Raw genomic sequence first — 18,928 nt, 5'->3', positions numbered from 1 at the left:
GCGGAGTGTGATCGCGCGAATGTGAATCCGTAATGAGATGTTTGTCCGGTTGCGAATGGTTGGGGTTGGTTTCGCTGGCACCGCTAATGAGACACGAGCAATTGGGCAAGTTTGGGGTGTTTTTTTTTGCTTTTTTGCTTTTTTAGTTGCCGTAAGCATTGCGAGCAAGCTAATTCCAACCGATTACGTTTTGCTTCCCTTATTTCAGAAATGCAGCTCAACCGCAAACTTGCATCCCTGTATGCGAGGGTACAGCTCCGTGCACACACAGCAACCGGCCGGACCGATACGGGAATACAACATCGACCCATACATACTGCTGGAGGACGAACTGAAATACATCTTCGAGGATATCAGGCAGGTGAGTGTCGTCAGCAGGATCCCAAGAGCTGCTGGAATTTCTCATACCCATTCTGAATATAGGCTGTTGATAAGGCTTTTAATAAGATGTATAAATTCAGGGTCTCCTCGTAGTCTTTTGAAGCGTTCATCAGTAAGAAAGTGGCATAACTATTAAGTCTATTCATAAAAGTCCAGGGGTTGACAACCTGTAGAGTTTGAGTTATTGGACTAGATCATACTTTCAACTAGTTATTCTATATACATTTTGACGTTTGGAAGCCTAATCTAAGATAGCCTAGGAATAGACATTGTCTTCTTAATGAAGTCTTTGGTCAGGTTTATTTCTCAAATGTCATTTTTTATGTCAAATTGCTGTATCCTTTGCATATCAGAATATTCTGAATTATCTGACAGATTTAAGCTTTCTAACTTGAGGAATGATCTTGTCGATTGCTGGGATTTCTGGCCTAGTCGAGATTGAAATATAGGTTATTTAAAATACCATTTTTGATGATCTGATAATGGGTGACTTAATGCTTAAGTGCCACTATTGAGAAAGTCTTACGCCAGCAGTAACGTTTAAATCGCTACGAGAAACAAACAATGAAGCAGAAGAGTTAGATTTAGATTGAGACATCTAAAATGAATAAAAATACCCCAAACATTAATCGATGTTTTAGGCATTTTGAAGTTAGACGTGGCTCTTTAATGTCAAAATTGCAAACAACCTATCAAATGGTCAAATCTACTCATTAACAAAATTTAATTAACACAGTATAACAATGAAAGAACTCATTTCGTGTCGAGTATCGTAGCTTCTTAAAGTGTTAGTGAGTTTCTTAAAAATTAATTTAAAAAAGAGCGATATCTAGCGATTCGCAAGCTTTGCCGCCCACTGCCCACCTTTGGGTAGGACCCACTAACGATTCGGCGAGGTGCGTCAAAAAAAAATAAAGGGATAGCGAAAAGAGACAACGCGCACACATAAACTCCATTTCGTGTGGTATTTGCTGCGTTCGGGTGAATAAAGAATGCGAAACTCGCGCGCGCCTAATTTGTGGCGCGTTTTTATTGCTAGTTAATTGCGCCCCAATTTATGACAGCAACTCCCGTTAGCCGTGTTTGAGGTTTGGGTGTCATCGTGCTTGCAACATTGCTTTCCCCTGTACGTTCTCTATTTTTCATTTATTGGAGGTGGAGAATATGTATAGATATATACATTTGTTGCGTATTAATTATTAATATTCACGTAGCTTCACGCACGCTTCTTTGTTTTTTTTTGCACATCAGTAGAATTTAGCAAGCCCATGTTTACTACTCGGTTCCGGGATGTGTTCCCGTGTTACGGCCTTAGGCACCGGCACCAGTTGCACCTTCGACAGCGGATCCATCATTCACAGATAGTTAGATTCGAATTCCGCAACATAATCGTTTTACGGTTGATTTCCACGAACCAAAGAAAAAAAAAACAACTCGCTCCTCCAAGCTCAGCAACGCCATTATCATTGGTGTGAGATATTGAAACAGCACGTAGCAGATGTGGAGAGGCTCGCGGTTTTTCGGGCCAGTTTGTGCAATCGGTGGCCCGATTTCGGAACGTTGTTTTTTTTCGAACCGAACGGATTATTAGCGACGCACGGTATCATCATCATCATCATCACTGGTTGGCCCCAAATGAGGCATGAAACAGGCAAGGAAAAGGCCGAAGAAGCAAATCGAAGAAGCATCTCCCTTTATGTTTTTTTCTGCAGCGTTGTTCAGGCTGTCGCTGCGTGCGCTTTATCAATTTTATCAAGCAATAGTCACACGCAATTTTGGAATTTTAACCTTGCTTTGGGGGAAGAAGATTTCGATTGGTGAACAGTGTGGAGCGCTAGCGAGATATTGCAACGTAACATTGCCACATCTTCAACAACAAAAAAACACACACACAGCCGGATTGGGTTTTGGAGATGGGCAAACATCGATAAAACGTTTGGCCAGATATCTTGGAATATTTCGATGTTTTGCATCGCCGAATCCTTACATTACTCGGTCAGGGTCGCGGCTCCTTGCAATGGAGGGTGCCGTACACGGTGTTAGATATCGTTTCGCTGGGCTTTTTTTATTTTCGAGGCACGGAAGCACCAGCGCCCTGTGGGTGAGGAAAGCAACAAAAAGTGCAGCCCGTGCGGAGGTAAGGTGTTGTTTGACGTCGGGTTTGTGTGTCGTCTCCGGGGCGTGGTCTACTTCAAGGCTGTTTGCATTTTGGAATGTTTTCGGACAGGATCCATTATTACGGGTCCAAAATGGAGGAGGAGATGGTAGGGGGTGGTTAGTTTCTTGCCAAGGTCTTGACAGTACCGGGCTGAGATCATCGTGTCTCTGGGAAGGGCATGCGGGTTGTCGAAGATGAGCAATCGCGGCCCGATTCGATTGCCGTAGTAAATTGTTTCTTCTGTCGAACGTTCGTGAACGGTTCACAACCGTATCGAGCGTATGTGACGAAAGGTTCAACACTCTCCGTACGGGAGGGAGGTTCCTAGCATACCAGCGCCCTCTCTCGGGCACTGTTCACTTTCATGGTCATGGCAATGAACTGGGCAATCCCGATGGTGGAAATAATTGGAGCCGGTTGTCGGGATTTTCCCCGGGACAAAACCAGCCCGGAAGATATCCTGCCCGAGCGATGCGTGTCCTAGCGTGAACCCAATTATGTGCAAAGAATAGCCCAGCGATAAAGAAATAGGGAGGGGGGAAGAAGAGAGAGAGAGAGAGATAGAGAGAAAAGTAATCTTGCAATGTGTATTCACTGGTATATCCACTTCATCCCCCGTTGCTCGTAGTGACATGAACTTAAAGTCACATTTTCCTGTTATTGTTGTCCCGGTTTATCACTTAAGTGCAGTTTACTGATCTTTTATTTTTCGTTTTTTTTTCTCTCCTGTTTTCCCTTCACACCACCAGCAAATCAGTCGCGCAACAAATCACCAGGAGCTGAACAAAATAGCCGTATACTACTTCGATGGACAGGGCAAAGCTTTCCGACCGATGGTGGCAATACTGATGGCGAAGGCACTGAACTATCATATGCACAACGAAGACAGGTACGTTGAATGTCATCCCAAATGGTAGCAAAAAAAAAACCCGCCGAGCAACACCAAATCACATTAAGGGTTGAGTTCTTGCACTCGTTGAAGACCCGGATAAGACCGAGTGCAGTTGCCGACCGTGACCCGCGGGACGTTCGGCCAATGACACTGGATGCTGCAGCCGCACGGTATTTTCCTTCGTTTATTGCTGTTACTTCCCGCAACGAGCTGGACGTTAGTGGTGGTACAGTTGAAGGTTAACTGGAATGGGGCGCATCATTAGCGCGCGGATCCTTTGAGGATCGTATCTTCGGTATCTTCCCGGCGGCAATGAGTCACAGGGCGTGTAACGTCAAGAAGTGTGCTGCTACAGCGCAACCGATGGTGGACATGAGCAAGGGTCAGTGACCGTCACGAAGATTACGGATGTATAGTCACGTATACCGGCCGATCGCCCATGATATCCTGGTGTACGTTTTGGGCACGGAATGTTATTTTCCGTAAGAAATTCTACGAAAAAATCACGACAAAACCGGACATTAATTTTTCAACCACCATCCCCCGCCCGAAGAAAAGAAAGAAAACATACCACCAATTAGACGTTTCGTACCGGCACCGGGGGATGGAAGACGTGCGGAAGGGCGGGCCGTGGGGGATGACATCTGCAAAAGATGACAAAAGGTTTATTGGTTGATGGTTGTTCTTAGTGTTTTTGGGCCGGTTTTACAACCGGACCCCAAACCTAATCCGGTTCGACCGGTGGATTTTCTATCCTAGAAAGCCTTTACGGCTACGACGGGGGGGGAGTAGAGAATGCTCATGCATATTTATGCCACGGTTTTAGGGTTTGCCGTCGAAGACGATAAATTGCCCGATGAATGGCGAACTGAAACCGTTCCCGCCAGCGGTATATATATATATATATAAAAAAAAATTAATGTTGATTAGGATGCTGGAGGTGGGCCAACGGGGCAATAGATTTCAGAATTTTTGCTGCCACAAAAATGAGTGTGTTACCATGCCCAGCGGGTTGGACAAGATTCGCTTGTCTATTTATGTTGTTGGTGTTGTTGCTTTTTGCTGTTGTTGTTGAATGTATTAATATTTATACCTTTCGAGGTTTCGGCAGATGTCGTTGGCTGGCCACCGTCGCGGGTCCAGTGCAAAGATTTCACACCTTCCACAACCACGGCCACAGACCCGCGTTTGGGATAGACGCGATTTGCATAAACCTGTCTGTAATCATACAACGTTAAATTTGTGAGGTTAGGTACATGCCGTTTACTGGCTCGAGGTGTCTGATGTCTGAATGGGCATGAGATAACTAAAGAGATTTTAACGCACATTCGCTTTAAACACGAAGATTACTCATCCTCATGCCGTGATGGAAGTGAGTCAACCGCTAAAAGGTCCACCAGACACATGATACAGTCCCCCAACCGTCTAGCAATGCATGCAGTAGACCACTACTAACGTATCTTTTGTTTTTCTTTCTCACTCTCCTCTCTTTCGCTCTCTCGCTCTCGCAACACTTTTCCGGAATTTTCTTCCCGTCGCATCCCAGCAACACAATGAACGCGCAGCGACAGATAGCAATGATTTCGGAGATGATTCACACTGCCAGCTTAGTGCACGATGACGTTATCGACCAGTCGTTTGCCAGGCGAGGTAAACCGAGCGTTAACGTGCTGTGGAACCACAAAAAGGTAAACCCCTATTTTCATATGCCCCCAATATTCATCGAATGTATATTTCCGACTAGCTAGCGTGGAATGAAAAGTCCGTGTCGTAACTTGCGGGATGTGAGGTTAGAGCTGGACGTGTCCAGCGTCCAGGAGGAATGCCTTGACGTCAACGAAGTCGCGAGTGTGGGAAGAATTCCCAACTCTTCAGAACTTTTGGTGCAATTTCCCCGGTAAAAACCCTGTCCGGATTTGTTGTCTCTCTATTCGTTTGACGTCAGTTTCGACCGGTTGCGATCTTGAACGATTAAGCGCTGGCGGCGATTCTTCCTTGTACGATGCGTGTGTGTGTGTGTGTGCGTGTTGTTAAAATTGCAATCAATCGGCGGCATCGCAGTTAAACATCAGTTGTTTGGCGGGGAAATCCAAATCTCTGGACATGATCGACAGTGCGGACGAACCAGGACGGTAGAAAAGGACAATAATTTTAATTTAAATAAACACAACCGAACAACAGACCCGTCTCCTAGGCACTCCCTATCCAGTCCCTACCCCCAAGCACGCGAATAACCTAACCCCACCCCCGGACACGCACCGTCGTGTGTCCGTGTTACGTGACGGATGACGGATGGGTTCCATCTCACACGGTGGCGGACGGCTCTGTGCGAAAACATACGCGAACAATCGATTAACAGCCAAATCGTGACCGAAATACGGAAACGGAACCGGGTACGGGCGTGTTTGCGATTGTGGGACGAGGGTTGGAGTTTGCGGGAACACCAGCCGCGCGCGTATGTGTACATGTGTACGAAATTAGCAAAGTGCGCCACCGGATGAATGTTGACGCTGCTGTGTATGCGGCTAAGCGGGCTGGCACGGCAATTAAGGTGCCGGTACGGTTTTGGTATTCTACGTGTAGACCATCTCCCCGCTGATGTTATTCGTGGCGACCTTGGCTGTGGATGGTGCGCTTGCGCATGCGCCACCGGGAACGGATTTCACTTAGATCCGCCTGAGTTCATTAGAGCGATAAGGTAGTACATATGTCAGGTAGACTGCGTTGTCACACGCAAAGCAATTCCCAATTCCAAGAAAATATGTTGCCTTTGCTCAGTCCGAGATGACGTTTTACATATCGGACGGCCTTGATTGATGAGGTAGTCGCTATAATATCTAGAGTTTAGAACGTTTGATGAATTCTTGATAGTATCAATTTGTATTTGAAATGGTCTGTTTAGGTATATGAGTGATGTACAGCAGAAACTGAAACAAAATCCTCGATTAATACGAATACGTTGCTTTTTTATAGTTAAAGATGGTGATTTACATATCTGACGTCCCTGATTGGTAGGATGGTAGAGATAACAGTTAGTAGCAAGGGAGTTCTAAGAATTCTTGATTGTATGAAGGTATATCAGTAAAGTTCTACTTAGGTATTTTAGTGATATAAAGCATAGATTTTGGATAAAAATCCCAATTCCAACAACTTCCTTCGTGTTGTCAGATATGTCGTCTACCATATCTGACAGCCTGCATTAGTAGGATATTCGAGATAATCTTAGGGAGTTCCAGAAATTCTTCGTATTATCCAAGAATTTCTTCAATGGTTTGCTCAGGTATTTAGGACATTTCAGGAAATTCCCAATTCCAACTAAACAGCTACCTTTTCATGATGTTTTACGTATCTGACGACCTTGATTAGTATGGTAATCGCGATAATATGTAGAAGTTGGGGAGTTCTTGGAATTCTTGGCTGTATTGAAGTATGTCAGACATCGCACGTCTCAGATATGCAAGAGATATTTTATATCCATTCGGTCAGCTGTTGCTAACCAGCACACAACCGTGATGTTGAGCGCATCAGCATTCCAGGTCAGGTTCGGCCATTCCAAAACATTCCACCTTACCCTGCCCCAACAAACATCACCCTGCATAATGGTAACGATAAAATCGTTACCGCGTGTGGACATGCCGACACTGCATAAGCAATAAGCGTTTGCGGTTTCGATATCTGCAAACTGGACCACAAAGCCACCGGGTCGGGGATGGTTCGAAATTGAAACATTAGCCGGGAACCTCGGGCGTAGGTAGCCCAGCGATCGTGCGCGGTCTCTTCGACCAAATTTGGCGCTGGTGCTAAAGGCGTGAAAACGTTCAGTATCGCCAGTACGTGTAATGACGGGCGGTGCATACTGACGCGGTACCCGCGTACCAGCCGACATCCACACCAGATGCGGTGTAAGAAAGTGAATTTACGACCCATTGAAATTGATGCATGCTATTTTGTTTTCTTTGTTGGTTTACCCAACCCACTGCGTGCGGAGTGCGTGCGGGATGGGTAATTTGTTTGACGCCGATACGATCGCACACAACGACGCGCACGGAAACCGCCGGAATCACCTGTTGCGCTGGAAGGAAAGCTTGAAATATCACGCGTCTGGTATGCCGACTTCGGTGTGTGTGTGTGTGGGTCTGTTTAAAGTGCCGTTTTAATCACCAGCGTTGCCCCGATAGAAGTTTGGCTGGAAGCAAGAACATCCTCTACTATATATAGGACGCAACATTAATATGGATTTTTTTTTGTTTTGTTGGAGAAACCATTTTTGTGTTTCTGTTTTTTTTTTTCGAAACTGCGTCAACACTCAGGGACATTTAATTCTCTCCCACATGTACGTCACCATCGGCGTGAAGTGGGGAAATTCTTCGACGGATTAGTGGACCTACACGAACGTAACTGGTATCGGAACGATTCGAACAGTTAGCGTGACATTTAACTCTCGTTTCGGCATCCTTGCACCGCTTGTTTATCCTTGGCGCGCTGTTCGTTTCATCATCCCGCAGTTATTTAACGCTATCGGTTACGCACGACGTTCAGACTTCACTTCCCCCATTCACATTCCCTTTGTGCAACTCACACGCTGCTCTGCTCTTCTACGCAATCCCGCAGGTGACGCAGGCCGGTGACTACATCCTTGCCGTTGCCTCGATGCTGCTGGCCCGCCTGAAGCGAGACGAAGTGACACACATCCTCAGTCAGGTGAGTAGCTGCAACTGACCTTAATCTCTCTCCGCTGATCCGGGTGGATGTGCATCCCCCGGGGGGGCGGCTTAGTCTTACTCTTAGTCCGATGTTAGAATACAACATTGTGCCTTATTAGCGTGATAAGATGCATTCCGGTTTCCGTATTACGAAACTGCCCTCGCAAACTGCACCGATTAAAGTGAATTCCACCCCAAAAAAAAAACAAAAAGCGAGAGTATCACGTAAACGGAGCACTGGTACGAGAGCCAGCAAGAAGAAAGCTTGCGCTTGTGCGACATCTTTGAATTTTGTGAAAGTTGCGTGACAGCCAGCCACACATGCCGAGTAAACAACGCTCTCTGTTCCTCTCCTTCCCATTTTTCCTCCACCATCCCGTTGCCACCCCTTTTACCTCCCACTCAACAAAAGAAACGGGGAAAGCACTCTCTCTCTCTCTCTCTCTCTCTCTCTCGTGCAGCTTTTTACCGCGCCTGTGAGGCGTGCGTGAGTCTCTGGAATTATTTCTGCCCGGAGGGTTCGTTGTCTCCCACCGATTGCGATCTGATTGCCAGGATTCGTCCTGTGTTCGCATGTGGGCCCCTGGGGTGGGTAGGTTACTTTGGGAAGGTAGTTATAGCTTTGCAGTAATCGTAGCAAGTTTGATTATTCTGGTGCAAGCAAACAAAACAAAAAGCGCTGTTGAGCAACAATGGGCCATCTTTAGCATCTTGGTGGCCAGCTGTACGCGATATGGGCAACAGCGAAGGTATTGTTGATCTCTCTGTCGGGACTCTGTTTTTTTGCACAAAGTGGGTGAAAGTGGGCTTTATTTGATGCCACACTACTGACCTGATGTCATCGTCATACGCTTGGAAGTTGCCCTCTTTAAATAAATAGCATCCCAGATTTAGGGGGTTGGAATGGGAAGATTTTAAGCATTGTGGCAAGATAAAAGTGGAAAGATGTAATATAAATAAGCGAACTTTAATTAAGATAAAACAGTCCCTCTTTAAGCAGTGGAAATGATATTGATGAAATGCATCAAGATTTTCATCGAGATGGTTGTGGAATTCGAAAAATGCCTTACCCCGATTGACTCCCGTTGGGCGGGGAGAGTTTGAGATGTCGGGCCGTGTGTCTTCACTTCCCTTCACTTTTATTCATCCTCCTCATTCCCCACCCCATCCCCCGCTTGCGGTGGAATGAATCATCTCAGCTCCTTCCTTTCACTCGCTCACTCCTATCGCGCTCGCCAGCGGTCGCTTCCGCGGCGATAAACGCCGCGGAGCAACACAGGGTGGAAGGAAAAAAAAAACTTTCGCTTAACACTGTAACGCCGCAGGAAACGGAAAGGAATTTCTCACGCTCACTGGCTTCCTATATCGGGGTCACATTCTTGCGTTTTACGTGTATTGTTTTTCGTTCTCTTTCGCCGCCATGGCACAGACATTAAACGGTGGATCACAATTTTTGGCCCGTCGGTTGCCTGCGAAATACAGTGGAATAAGGGGACAACACAAACAACAAAAAAAAAACCACGCAAAAGATTGTGCAAAAAAAAGCTCCACATATTCATCAGCGGTAGTGTTTCTTTGTGTATTTGTGCATGGTTGTTATTTTATTTTTATTTCGCTTCGTTTCATCGCAACCGTTTACCCGATCCGGTCAACAACGATCTGTTTTTTTTTGTTGTGGTTGTTGTACTCTTGTTTTTTTTTGTGCTCAAGTCATCCATCCTGTTCGCGTACAACCGATACAGTTATATCATGTGGTGGGTAAGCTTTGGCTCTGTGCTCGTATCGAATTGCCCGGTCGGATCGATTGGCGTATTCCGGGAGGAACGTAAGCAAATGGGTGGCCCCATCCACCCATTCGAACACACCAAGTCCAAAAATGGGTGGGGGTGTTCTGCTTTTAGTGTTTTAAGTCTCCATTTTCTTTATGCAGCGTGTACGTGTATCGTGCACCTGTTTTGCGATAGTGTTGATTACCGCCTCTGGCACATAAGAGGCGTTGCGTTGCTTCAGGCACAAGCACAGCAAAGGTAAATCGAAGCGTCGTGCGATATATATATACACATCTGGTTTTTGCGCTGATTATGTAAAGTTCTTACTCGGATTACAATTACATTTGTCATTTTTTACCGGAGCCATCGTGTAACAAATGTTTACCTTTATGAAGTAAAAACTGTTAACCGTTTTACCCAACTCATTTTCAACACAAAAAAAATCATTTAAAGAGGTTCAATATATCGTGACAAAGAAGAAAAAAAGGAGTAACAGCTTACTGCATTATGCCAGCCGCAAATGAAACGTTTTTCAAGCATTAAGAAACGAACCTGGGTTGTTGCTGTGTTTTTTTTTTTTTGCATGGCGAAGAAAGCCAACGCAAGTGCCCGTCCGTCGTTCCAAGTGGAATCACAAATGTGATACAAATAAATCGATTTCCCAATTGGCCCCCGGGAGGACTTGGTGGGTTTCAAAGCTGACCGCAGCTTGGTGTTTGGTGATGCTAATGAAATTTCTTTTTTTTTATTCCCTCCGCCCGCCGCTCCGAGAAGCGATATAAAATTGGTAGATTACGATTGCATCACGGTGGTTACGGTGGTTGTAAAGGGTTTTGTACTGTTTGTGGGTCTTTATGCTACGCAAATAATGGTCCCAAATCGGCTGATAAAGCACACGCTTGCACGGTAACGAGCGGTTCCTCGTGCCCGTTTCGTACGAGGAAACGAAAGACTTCAACGCAAGCGACGAACCTTCGCTGCAGTACTGGATGACGCACGCTTAACGGTATTCCTTCTTTTTTTGCGAAACCGGTGCAAACCCCGTAGATGACATTTGATGGATACGTTCGATTGTGGTTAAATTCGCACCCCTACAACCTCCCCCCCGTCATTCCTCCGCTTTTTCATCAACCAGGCCATAAAGATGGCTTTGAAAGACGGCACGAGAATGTACGGTGCGAAGCGGTATTGGAGAAGCGAACAAAATATAAAAAATAAATCACAACTCCACACGTCTTTTCTTCTTCCTCTTGAAGAGCTTTTGAAACCAACAACTACAAAACTACCCTCGCAGCGACGACAATGACACAAGTGTGTGCCCAGGGTGGTGGGAGCCGGAAATTCATTTGTCACCGGTACAGATGTGATCTCCCCCCCCTGTGGGATGCCTGTGGGAAAAAAACACACACACACACACAGATGGGTCTTTGGGGTTGTGTCACAAAGCGTACCGTTCTCTCTCAACGGTCACCCGGGGAGGTGGCGGAGGGAGGAGAGTCTAGCTTTCCCGGTTGTGCTGTGATATAATTGGTGCGAATGGACGCGCTGTTTGGATGTTGAAAATTTTGAAAAAAATAATACACAATAAGATGGAAAACAAAAGTGTGACAGTCTATTCGGTACCGAAGATGGTACAGGGTGATACGCCGTGGATCATTCTGGTGATTGTGCGTGTCACGCAATTTGTTGCACGCGGAAAATCTTGTTGTTGCGCCGGAATGTTGCTTCACCCTTTCGGGCGTTCTTTCTCTTTCGCTCTGTTGCTCACTGAAGCCAGGGCAGCTTATCACAAACAGAGAATAAATCTAGTCGCGCATCCATCATCAAACCCGCCGACCGACGGTTGGAGGGCTCGGTGGGTGGGAAAAAAAGCACGACTGTCACACGAATTATGTTGGCCCGTGGCATATTAAAAAGGGACACATCAGCCAGTGCTCAAAAGGGCACGTGAAACACACGGGGCTGGGGGGAAAAAACATTAATCATTAATTGCAAAAAAATAGGCTGGTAGATCAAAGCAGTGAAGCAACCGTATTGTGGTTGTCCAACCGATGCTTTGCCATAATTGCCTTTCGAAGATGTGACAAATTACTAAATTATGTCACAGTGATGGCGATGGCTTATGTGCGCTTATGTGTTTTTAAATTCTTTTTTGTCGTCTAAAAATCCTGCAAAAGAAGAGACACGGCAAGCCGTGTCTTGCTGCTAATATTTTTTCCTTAAATCTTAAATATTAGTCGATGATAATGATAAACAAATAAATATTACAATCGTTTACATGAATAAGAAACTCCTTGATTTTCGGATAACAGAAAAAATAAATACATGAACAAAAATGATGAGTATGGACAGTATGTACAGGGCAGAAATAAATGAACTCCAGGTTTTTACCCTCGACTGCAACCTGGTAACATTAAGCGTAACAATATACAAAAAACTGTTTATTTTATTTTATTCTGTAATACTTAATAGAACAGTATTTTTTATCTACGTCTTCATCTTTTTCTGTTAATCTAAAAAAATAGGTATCTTATATTTATGCTACGCACTGTATAATCGGTACTGGTCACAACTCATAAAGTACCATGTGTCATGTGTAATTTTGTTTTTCTAATTTATTGTTGTTAATGTTGGCTCAATCTGATTGCTGCTGCTGCTGCTCCGCTCACTTCCGGACGTGCAGGTAACCACCGTGCGGCGTTCGATTGAAAGTGCAACAGGCCGTACATTAAGCTTGACAGTAATGAGCAAATGAATGTAAAATCAATAAAATAGAAGCCGCACCGAAAACGGTCGGAAGGGACGGAAAGGAAGGTAAACCATTAGGGGTTGAAGGTGGAGGTGCCAGGATGGGGTCGGTTTTGTGATGGTGGTCACCGTCCTGGTGGCAGGTAAAATAGAATCGTCGAGCGCACCTCACTGACATTAAGTGCTCATTTAGACGGATCGTAAAGATCATCCCACCCGGGGGGGTTGTTTTTTTGTTGTTGCTTCCCCTTCGTTCCGTGTTGTTGCGCCACTGCATTATATTATGGCATTAAAAAGTGGCAAAGAAGAGTGTGGAGTGAACAAAAAAAAAACCAACACGAAACAATAATAATAATAATAGTGGCACAGGAAAACAAAACTGAGGGAGATAAAAATAGTTGTTGAAAATCAATGGTCGCGTGCGCCGTACGTGTGCTCCAGGGCCGCTCACAATGCCTTGCGCACAGGGTGGATAATAATATTTGATGAATTCGGTGCTCGATGTAACGCTTCCGTCGAGTGATGGCGTTCATGTCATTCTGCAGGGACGGTGGTAGAGAAACAAAAAAGCAAAAAAGACACACACGGGGAAGGTTAAAGCATAAGATCTACAATCGGAATCGAATCACTTCGAACCGATTACCTTCAGCAGTTAAAGTTTTTTGCGTGTGCGTGTGTTTCACACGGAAATGTAATTTACAAAACAGCATTTTTTCGGTGTTGTTTCACGATGTTGTGTATCACAATGAAGGAAACCATAACTCACCTTAATTGCTGCATCGCTCTATTGGCATTAGGAAGGATTTCCTCTTTTGGTGAATGAAACAGCAAATAATTACGCATCCTTTCGGCAGAGCAAAACGAAATAATAAACATTCCTTTTCAGCAACATCGCTGTATTCTACGGGAACTGTTCTCAATAACATTTGCAACTCGCAGAAGATAGTGAAAAAGAATCCAAAATTGAGAAGCCTGCGCCACAATTAACGGCACAACGGGCATTTTACGTTTTCCTTCACCACCGTTCACAAACAGTCAACCGCGATGCCCCGTTAACCTTTATATCCATTTTTTTATATCAAACTTTCAGTTTCATCGGCGAGAGAAAGAGAGAGTTGTCGTGCTGTCTCGGTTCTCATCAGTAACTTCTCAATGTGGGGCACACGCGGGGTACTTAGCGGTTTCCATCGACATGGTGTACGATTAAGAATGAATGGGAATGAGAATGATTTTACAGGGTTCCGCAATAGGTGGGGAAAGCTACATTTGATATGGAAAATCTTATATTTGGTTACTTGTTTAATTAACATACTTTTTAATTCTCCCTTCAAAATGTTTGTTTGAAATGTTTGAAAAATGTTTGAAATGTATAAACGTCATCTCTCGTCGCACAACTACTGAACTGTACCTGTCATTCCATATCAATTGCCGTGCTTATCTTAACATTTATGCAATTGCGTAGTTTGCTCACTTTATCCTTTCATTTGCGGGAAACCCTGTAACGATATGATGATGCTTATGAATAGCGTGCCATCTTACGGCATCGTGGTGAATATAACAACACTGACAAAGCAGAAACAAAAACGATTTGATCGGGCCATATATAAAAATAAAATAATGAAAAAAAAAACAGTGTGTGCCCACAGTATAGTACACTTGCGAATAAAAAGAAACGAGAAACGCAACACAAAATTCTTGAAGCTCATCTTTTTCCGCACATCTTAACCTTGCCTCCTAACAATACATTGTAACCGTGATGCAATGAACAAATAAAATCTCCCAAGGTTAGGAATTGTTTTCGTACGGTGTTTGCAATGTGTAGCCACACACTGTACCTCCCCCCAGTACCGTATTACGGTACTTTACGAACCGAAACGGATGTGTGTGTGTGTGTTCAGTTTTTTTTGCTGCTTTTCGAACGAAACGGAACCAAAATAAAATCATAATAATCACACATTTTCGGTTCGCTTCGGGCACCGGTTCGCGTACGAAACGAAAGACTTCAATGCGAGGCGAGCAAAAGCGACGAACCCAGAATAGGAAACATTTGAGCGCAATGCGCACACAGCAATGTAAAGCGGTGCGCGCGTTGCCTTTAATGCCATCTTTTGCCACCGGTAATAATTTCGCAAGCTCATGGAAGGCGTAAGAATACTGTCCGGTACATGTTCCCAGCTTGTAACGCATCAGCATCGGTTACGCTTGACGAAAGCGTTTTTTTTTTATTGTGACCCTTTTTACCGTTTCGGCTTGGTTTTCTTTGCGTTTTAAAACGCTTTTCGCACAAAAATGTCAGCGGTGGGTCTTGGGTAGTTATGCGCTGCTCAAGGTCACCACAGCATCGATCGCGTTGCACCCATGCTACGGTCGTTCTACACGGTGTGCGCTTTACGATCTTACGGTTTGTTGCTGCTGCGGGTGTGTGTGTGTGTTTTTTTTAAATGCATTTTGCACCGAGAAGCACCACCATTTACTTTTCTAATCATCAACAATCACCCGGTGGTGACCATGATTTATCAAAGTTCGTTCAGCTGTGCTCTGGTGCAATTTTCCAACCACCAACCGTTCGCTGTCGCGAATGGAAAATGATGGAAGTGTTGTGTGCGGAGGGGGGGATGAGGGAGGGTTGAAAAATAATAATAAAAAAAAACACACACAAAATCATTGACCCACATATGTATCCATCATCCGTCCCTTTGGTAATCGTGCTGCACCCTCCACTTGCGCCCCTCCATCCTCCCACCCCAGGCCGTGGGTATTCTTCCGGCCCTGCTGTGCAATATAACGGTGCCTATTAAAAGTGATCGGCGACCTTGACGGTAGATGATGATGCTAGATGGGTTGGTTTTCTTTTTGCTGTTGTGCAAAATGGAAAAGTGAACGAAAAAAGAAAAACCAGATGGGAAAATCTTGCATCAGGGGGAGGGGGTGGGGGGGTGACGGGTTTAAGGGATAACTTGAAGCAAAACCAAAACAGCGTGAATGTGCGTGTGGTTATGTTTGTAAATTTGCCAATTTTCCACTTCCTCCGTCCCCTCCGTCCCTCGTTGCATGCGAAATGTCACCCCGTTTGGGGAAGGGAGGCAAAAAGGAAAAATCGTGTTTGTATCATATGATCGCAGCCGAAAGAAGGGAAGGAGGAAACCAGTGGCGGATCTTCTTGTTCGTATGTTGATACATTGGTTTGGTAGTAAAGACAGGGTGGCATACATATCATCACGATCTGCACGAGCTTTTCATTTGCGGTTCTGCCAGGGGTACACACGGCACGTGATAATGCGACAAAAGAAGTCATTATTTCCGTAATCGGTTTGTTAGTTGGTGTGTGTGTGTGTTTGTTTTTTTTTTATTACGCGTTATTACTGTCAAACATTTCTCAATCGTGTGTTTGGTGGGGCGGAGAGAAGGGAGCAGAAGGAACGGAGGGCAGAGATATTTGCCTCCGAGGTACATTGTTGCCAGTGTGGTACAGTACGCACCTGTGTGGTGTTGATCGAAGCAGTTGTAGGTCGCTAATTAGTACGATCAACAGTGCGGACCCCCGGTCGACGAACGTGTGTGCCTGGTTGCTCGTGGCCAAGACCTTCTTGTGCGCTGGTACTGCCAAAGCCTTGGTGGTTTGGCCCGGTGATTTGACGACGGAATATCGCGCTGGATACACTGATGCACGATTTGTTTCCTCTCTCGCGTGCCGGAGGGAGGGGAAGTGCATGCCCGCGTTGCCCGATGTGATTGCTTGAGCATCGTTTGCAATGTTGCTTCAGGTGTGTCATATGTTTGTGTGCCACGGCGCTACAAAACATAAATAAATAAACCTGTCCTCTGTAAGCCCGGTAAATGCTCGTTACAATAGCACAAAAAAAAAAGGTCGGGAAAAGTGAAGCTGATTTACGCCGCCATTCATTTTTCTTGGTGGTCTACTTTTTTGTTGCTGCTGTGGTGCTCACGTGGTCACATCGGCGTTGATGATGCGATGCTGACTGGTTTCCCATACAGACCCTGAACGCCGTACAGGTAAAGCAAAGGTCTTACCAAGATCCCCACCCGGTGCGGATGCGATTCGGCACGGCTAGAAACAAACAGAACAAATCATCCCTCCAGTGGCTTCACTTCCACCCCGTGACGGTAAATGGTTCCGAACCGCCATCATTGAATTAGTTTCGCTTTCGATTTTTTTGATTTGTTGTAATTGCCCACACAACGCCGCCGGATTGGTTTAGTTCTCACGGTCAGCTGGGTGGATTTTTTGTTGCTGTTGTAAATGTGTTTAACTGTCCGTTAACAAAAAAAAAGCATCATCATTACAAGAACTGCAGACTCGTGCACAGACACAATAGACACGCATTAGCGCCCGATTTGTCGCGATTTTCAAGTACGTTTGATTAAATTGGTTAATTTTTTATTTTGCCACTTCGCAGAAAGCTTGATCACGGAGGGTTCGGTAAGAGAAGTAGAGAATGGCGGAAGAAGCATTGAAAGGATAATTGGAAACACTTGCTTATTTACTTATCAGGCGCTGCAACCGGTTAGAAATCAAAAAGTCCTCTAAACTGCTCACGGTCGAGTGCCTCTTCTGGCTATATGCACAAGACATTACATTCTAATGAGATTTAGCTCCCTTCCCCTTATTGTAGCCGCATCTTGATTGCCCAAGAGTCCTTCTAAAGATGTTACTTTCGAGTGTGGTTACGATATGCATGTCGGACAGGCGTCAGGCCTTATGAGTGCAGAAGGCTTTTCAGGCTGTGAGGTGACCGGTATGGTTTCAAGCACATTTTTGATGAAGATATTGGTAGTTTTACTGGAGGAGTCACCTTTTGGAAGGAGTTTCTATCTTGAGGCACAAAATACCCTTTCTTCTTTATGAAAATTACAGGTAATAACATACGGCTTAGAGAATATGATATGCATCTTCATCTGGAGCTCTAAGACTTTCTACGTCCAGAACGTCCAGAAGTCCTCATTGTGTCGTAGATTTCAATTCTTGATGTGTTTTCGTATACCATTTTAGAAATCAATTAAAAATGGAGTTGTTACTCCTTCATCTCCTCCAGATATGGTTAAGATAAGGCGCGTGGTAAAGATATCTATCTGGAAGTTTCGGAAAACTAATTTCTATAGCTGCTAGCTCAGTTTTAGTGAGGATATTGATGATTTTATTAGAGGAGTCACACAATTCTACATCACCTCGGAATATATTGAGGTTAGTTAGGTGCTGGGTTACGTAGGTCTTTTGGATGTTTTTCTCTATTTTGAAAGACATAGAGAGACTTAACCATACTACTCTTACTCCTACATCCCCAATACTCCTGAGTCCCAATTTCAGAAGTCCTCTTTCTGTTGTAAGATTCTTGGTGTACCAATACCATTTTGGAATTTAATCAAAAATGGAGTTGCTACTCCGGCATCTTCAGATAATGAGGAAGATAAGGCGTGTGGTAAAGATCTCAAATGGAAGTATCTCCCAGAGTGTGACATAAAGAATTTCAATAAATGCCTGCAAGACACTAGTGGTGTATCTCCAGTTAAAGTTACAATTACTGCCCAAAATTAAAATTGGAAGACATTGGAACTTTATGTCTAATCTCAGTAAAATAATATTAACATTGATTTAATCGACTATTAGAGGAACTAAGCTCACCGAAGGAGATCCTTTTGCTATTTATAGGATGTCATCTTAGATATGTTAGATTCTAGTCTGGAAAAAAATATCTTCCAGATTTTAAACGTACTCTGATTTTATTTCCCTTCCACAATGCTCAGTACTTCTTACGTTCGATCATTCGTTTCGGTAATACCTCAACTTGAATTTTATTCACCAAAAGGAAACAATACAGGAATAATGCACAAAGAACAAATGTTTGGTCCCAGCACGAACCGGATGTACGACGGCTTTATTTGTAAGCTCCAGACGGTGCATATTCGTGCGGTATTCGCTCAACTTTGCATTAGAACTTGTGCTCGTTCCTCCCAACAACTACTGCCGCGTCTAAACAGTAAACAAAAAAGCAATTCCCAAACAAAGCGAACAATTGTAGCTGTTTCGTACCGGTAACAAGAAACACAAGTACGCCTTCTATTCGCAGTAGGACCAAGTGTACTGGGATTGTTTGCTTGGGCCGTGGAAGCAAACACCGAACGCAGTTTTAAGCAGTTGTCACCTATCCGAATGCTTTTTTTTTGTAAATGGAACGCTTCATCACACCTTATCTTCCGGGTGTAGGCAGGACAAACAACTTTTGTGAATGGATTAGGCAAGGTGAATCATGCCGAGGCC

At 44.6% G+C, this 18,928-nt stretch overlaps 1 protein-coding gene across 1 annotated transcript in view; it reads left to right on the top strand.

Moving 5' to 3' along the window:
• LOC128306801 (all trans-polyprenyl-diphosphate synthase PDSS1-like) overlaps positions 1–18,928 on the top strand; it is a 46,090-nt gene that overhangs the window by 21,597 nt on the left and 5,565 nt on the right. Inside the window, exons 2-5 of the mRNA XM_053044414.1 lie at positions 209–361; positions 3,289–3,428; positions 4,978–5,119; positions 8,043–8,132. Coding sequence (XP_052900374.1) covers positions 209–361; positions 3,289–3,428; positions 4,978–5,119; positions 8,043–8,132 — 525 coding nt within the window. The remainder of the gene's footprint in view (positions 1–208; positions 362–3,288; positions 3,429–4,977; positions 5,120–8,042; positions 8,133–18,928) is intronic.

The sequence above is a fragment of the Anopheles moucheti genome, chromosome X (assembly GCF_943734755.1).
Source record: "Anopheles moucheti chromosome X, idAnoMoucSN_F20_07, whole genome shotgun sequence".
NCBI classification, from domain to species: Eukaryota; Metazoa; Arthropoda; class Insecta; order Diptera; family Culicidae; genus Anopheles; species Anopheles moucheti.
The sequence above is the reverse complement of the archived record's forward strand: the minus strand, read 5'-3'. Positions and strand labels throughout refer to the sequence as shown.